Genomic DNA, 5,278 nt, shown 5'->3' with positions numbered 1-5,278 from the left:
TTATTTCGTGTAGGATATTCCTCTGCTCACTGACTCTAAATAACACTTCTTCATTACTCACATAATCGGTCCAACTGATCTTCTCCAACCTTCTCCAACAGCACATTTTGAAGCTTTCAGGGGTTTTTGATCTACTGTCCTAAGTGTCCAAGTTTCAGCCCCATACAAAGCAATGCTCCAAATGCAGCATTTCAGTAGTTTCTTTCTCAAATTTAAGTCCAATTTGCTGGTAAAAAGATTCTTCTTCTTGCTAAATGCAGCTTTTGCCATGGAAATCCTAGATTTAATTTCACACGTACACCTTCCATCATCTGTTAACAAGCTACCCAAATATTTAAAATATTTCACATTCTCCAGTTGTTTTTGGTCTATCTTTATTGTGACTGGGGTTGGTTGTCTCGAAATTTTCATTATTTTTGTTTTTTCCACATTCATTTCCATGTCATAGCACCTTCCGATTTCGATTAGCCTATCAATCATACCATGTAGCACAGTTTCTTCCTTAGTCATTAACACAAGGTCATCTGCATATTTCACAGTTTGAATAATTTGCTCTCCTAATTTGAAGTCTCAAAGCCCATCCAGAGCTTCTTTGGTAAGGCATTCGCTGTACAAGTTGAACAAAATTGGTGATAAACAGCATCCTTGTTGAACTCCTCTTCCAATCTTCACACTTCTTGTCTCCCTTCTGTCCAGTCACACTCTAACTTCTGATCCATGTACAATTTACTGACCAATCTTCTTTCACGCCAATCGATAACTGTTTCCTTTAGGATCTGCACATGCATCATGTGTGTACACAATTACTGACAGGAAATACGTATTCAGGGTAAATTCTGTGAGGGTCAACACACTCCCAAGGAAATAAAAATGAATATCTAGTCCAGCAGATGTACAAACAGCTTGTAGCAATAATTACTCATGACAATCTCAATGTAGGCTAACATTTGCTAAATATTTCATGAAGGAAATATCTGGTGACAGGAGCACATGATTCAGTGAAATTAAAGAGTTCATAGTCTTATATTCTTTGAGATCACTAAATCTGAGGCTATAAAAAACTTTGTGATTTTAGTCCGCAAGTGAACTATATTGACCAAGCAACTGCCGCTTGCCGTTCAAGTTAGTGCCAACTTTAGCGCATAGAGGGTGTCGCGTGGTCAGAGCAACGAATCCCCAGAGCTGTTAACTTCGGTCTTCTAGGCCGGAGCCACAATATCCTTGAAATAGTTCCTCATTATCCTCACGAAGCTGAGTGGACCCTGTTGCAGACCCATTATTTCTCAGAAAATCTAGTAGCGCCGGAAATCAAACACGGACCTCTGGATCTGTAGCCAGGAACTCTGACCACTAGACCACAGAGACAGTCTTTTTTTAAAAAAATCCACCTCATCTGGACTTGAACCCGCGACCTTCAGGCTTGTAGCATAGTGTCTCAACCAACTATGTTACTGGGCACCCATCTGAGGCTATATAGAAGTGAATTTTTACTTACCAAATTGCCCTTTGTGTCCCTTATTTCCACAGCACACCTGTGAAACTGATCTGCAGTTGAAAATCAAGGGACTGTAAGCTTATAAATTTTATCAGTGGATGCATCACTCTTCCCTAACTTATTCACTTTGCAAACTTCCAAAACGTAGGCTTTCCCGATATTTCCAATTTCATACTTAGCACCTTCCACATAAAAATCGGGCGCTGAGTCTCATATCCTAACAATATCTACTAAAACGTTACCTCTTCTCTGGGTAAATTTTCTTTCCCTGATCTCAAAAGCATGGCTACTGTTTGTGTAATACTATACTGTTTTATATATATTGCTTCAGAACTTTCTGTAGAGCGTATTAAATCACATTCAGATAAACTTACTTATGGAGCTGAGCCCTTCTTGAGGAGAAGCCAAATCTGCAGGTACTCACGAATTTCCCAGCATTTTATGGAACCCGAAGGTTCATTACCATATCCACAAGAGCCCTCCACTGGTCCCTGTCTGGAGTCAGATCAATTCAATCCATACAATCCCATCCTATCTCTCTATGATCCATTTTAATATTGTCCACCCACCTACATTTCATTACATTACATTGCATTGCATTCCATGGATCCAAAGTTAGTCAAAATGACTGCAGGATGCAGAATATGTCATATGAATACAAAATACATGTACAGTCCCAATGGCGTTCTCACACAAGAGAAACCAAGAATACACAGCAACTACACACAATGCTATTTAAAGATACATAAGTTATTTTCTAGACAATAGATATTCTTCAACAGTAGAATGAGTGTGTATTTAAATATCGTTTCAGCGCTATTTTAAATTGTGCCTTTTCATTCATAAGATCTTTGAGATCAGATGACAGGTTATTACACATGGTGATCCCAGCATAATATGCACTTTTCTGAAAGCATGAGAGGTTAGCAATTGGTTTATGAAGACAGTGTTTGTCTTGTGTTAACACTGTGTAAATCTGCATTCATCTGAAAATGTTCTTCGTTATTTGTAGTGAAATTTATTAATGAATACATATGTGGGAACTGCCCACATTCAAGCAAGTGTCACAACGCAAGCGTCATTGCTTAGCAACCACTGTTTACTTGTTCTCACACATATATTCACAAGGCAAAGTTCAGATCTGTAGTCTCTTAAATAGAACTCTGGAGGAATTACGGGCTTTGACACTCATGATTCTAACAATTTTCTTTGGCAATGTAAATACCCTTTTATTGTCAGATGAACTACCGCAGAAAATTATTCCATACTTCATTAAAGAGTGAAAGTATGCAAAATAGATTGAATTGAGTGTGTCAATGTTACTAATATGTAACGTGAATCTAACTGCACAACATGCTTTACTTAACTTTGGAAATCAACTGATCGATATAGTTTTTCCAGTTTAAATGATTATCAATTTGCAAGCCAAGGAATTTTGTATTTAGTCCCTCTTCTATATATTTATCATTATATCCTATGTTTAATGGATATTGTGATTTTTTTGTTATAAATTTTATTACATTTGTTTTTTCTATGTTCAGGGACAACTTGTTTGCAGAAATCATTTACTCATTTGCGAAACAACCTTGGTTGAAATGCATAAATCATCTAAATTTTTACCTGAAATTATAACACTAGTGTCATCTGCAAATATTATAGGTACTGATGAGGACCTTAGTGTAGGAGGGAGGTCGTTTATATAAATTATGAAAAGCAAACGCCCCAAAATTGACCCCTGTGGAACTCCATGTTTTATTATTCCCCAGTTTGAGTAGGTACTTTGGATTGAATTTGATTATTTTATTTCAATCTTTTGTTTTCTACCTGTTATGTACGATCTGAACCAACTTAGTGGTGTTCCTTGAATGCCAAAAAAAAAATGTAATTTAGTTAATAAAATTTCATGATTTACACAGTCAAAAACCTTTGCCAAGTCACAGAATGTTCCACCAACATGCGTTTTTGATTAATAGATTTCAACACAGTGTCTGTTAACTTAAAGGCTGCATTTGAAATGGAAATTCCTTTCCTAAAGCCAAACTGTTCTGGGACTAGTATATTGTTACTCTGAAAATAATTGCTTAACCTATTGTGCATAACTTTTTCAAGTACTTTAGAGAAAGTAGTTAGCAGTGAAACTGGCCTGTAGTTTGACATACTAGTCTTATCCCCTTTTTATACAGAGTGTCCCAGGTGTTTGGTGCCATACTTCAGGAGCGTACTGAGGGTTCCCTTAAGAAAAACTTTGAAATAGGAACCCATGTCCACAAACGCAAAATAGCAGCGCTAGGGCGGTATTTAATATAACTTTGTTTAAACTTGGCGCCTCAATGTCAAAGAGCATGCACAGGCATATTACTCCCTCCAAACTCTTAAGACTCACCTGCTAGAGTAGATGTTGGAATTGGCGCCCTCCATTTTCAATGCATGCGTTACATCGACGAAAGAAACTTTGGTGCACCCTTTCAAATATTCCAGGTGTGTCACGGATCACGTCACATGCAACAAGTATTCTGGCCAACAGCTTGAATTCATTATCCACAGGCATGTCATAGATCAGGCTTTTCACATGGTCCCACATGAAATAGTCCAGAGGTGTCAAGTCTGGGGATCGGGGTGGCCAAGGCACTGGGCCTCCTCTCCCTATCCAACAACCATGAAAAGCAGCATCAAGGTAGTCTCGTGATACAGTGCTGAAGTGTACCTGCACTCTGTCATGCTGTATTCACATTTGCCTCCGCACATCAGTGGCACGTCTTCTAGCAAAGTAGGAAGGATACGTTCCAGGAACATCTTGTAAAAGGACCCATTGAGTCGCGGTGGTATGAGGAAAGGCCCAATCAAGTGATCGCCAACGATGCCTGCCCAGATATTGACAGAAAATTGTGCCTGGTGGTAACCAACTACAGTAACGTGGGGGTTTTCGTCAGCCCAAACATGGCTGTTTCGACAGCTGAACCAGCCATCCCTTGTAAACTGCGCTTCATGTGTGAAGAACACGTGATTCAGGAAGTTGGGCTGATGTAAACACTGGTTCAGTATCCACTGACAAAACTGAACTCGTGGTGTGAAGTCAGCTGGACCTATGTTGTGTATTCACGTTGGATGATATGGATAAAGCTGTTAGTCATGCAGGATCCTCAAAAAACTTGATTTTGATGTCCCCACAATCTTGGCAATGGCACGAGTGCTTTGTGGATGCCTGTTCCTCTATGCAAAGCAGTTTGACATTGAAGCACCAAGTTTAAACGAAATTATTTTAAATGTCGCCCTAGCGCTGCTATTTTACGTTCGCGGACATGGGTTATTTCAAAGTTATTCTATGGGGAACCCTCAGTGTGCTCCTGAAGTATGGCACTAAACTCCTGGGACACCCTGTATAGTGGTCTTACTACTGAAATCTTAAGACGATCAGGAAAGATTCCTGTGGATAGTGAGTGATTACAGATGTGAGTTAATGGGCTACTGATTAGAGTTGCACAAACTTTTAAAATTTTACTTGTTTTTCCGTCATCTTTGTTTTGAGGGAATGTATTGCACTTTTTATTTCAGTTTCGGTGGTTGCAATTGTTTTAATACCAGGGAATTTTCTAGGAAACGCCTCTCTCAAAAATGAAATGACATTATCTCCCACTTCCTGATACAAGTTTAGATTTTCTGTAATTGTTAGAAAAAATTATTGAAGGCATCTGCAATTTCCCCTGGGTCCTCAACTTTTTCATCATTTATAAGGAGAGATGGTATCTGTTCAGTCAGATGTGATTTCCTGTTTCATGTTTTATT

General features: G+C 38.7%; 1 protein-coding gene across 1 annotated transcript in view; it reads right to left on the bottom strand.

Annotated features, from left to right (window-relative positions):
• The window catches only part of LOC111864479 (inositol polyphosphate 1-phosphatase), a gene marked incomplete at its 5' end in the record, with an annotated part of 18,907 nt that extends 14,995 nt beyond the window's left edge, over positions 1-3,912 (bottom strand). Inside the window, one exon of the mRNA XM_033751444.1 lies at positions 3,879-3,912. Coding sequence (XP_033607335.1) covers positions 3,879-3,912 — 34 coding nt within the window. The remainder of the gene's footprint in view (positions 1-3,878) is intronic.
• Between the last annotated feature and the right edge of the window lie 1,366 nt (positions 3,913-5,278).

The sequence above is a fragment of the Cryptotermes secundus genome, unplaced genomic scaffold, assembly GCF_002891405.2.
Source record: "Cryptotermes secundus unplaced genomic scaffold, Csec_1.0 scaffold737, whole genome shotgun sequence".
Taxonomy (NCBI): Eukaryota; Metazoa; Arthropoda; class Insecta; order Blattodea; family Kalotermitidae; genus Cryptotermes; species Cryptotermes secundus.
This window is presented reverse-complemented; position numbering and strand designations above follow the sequence as displayed.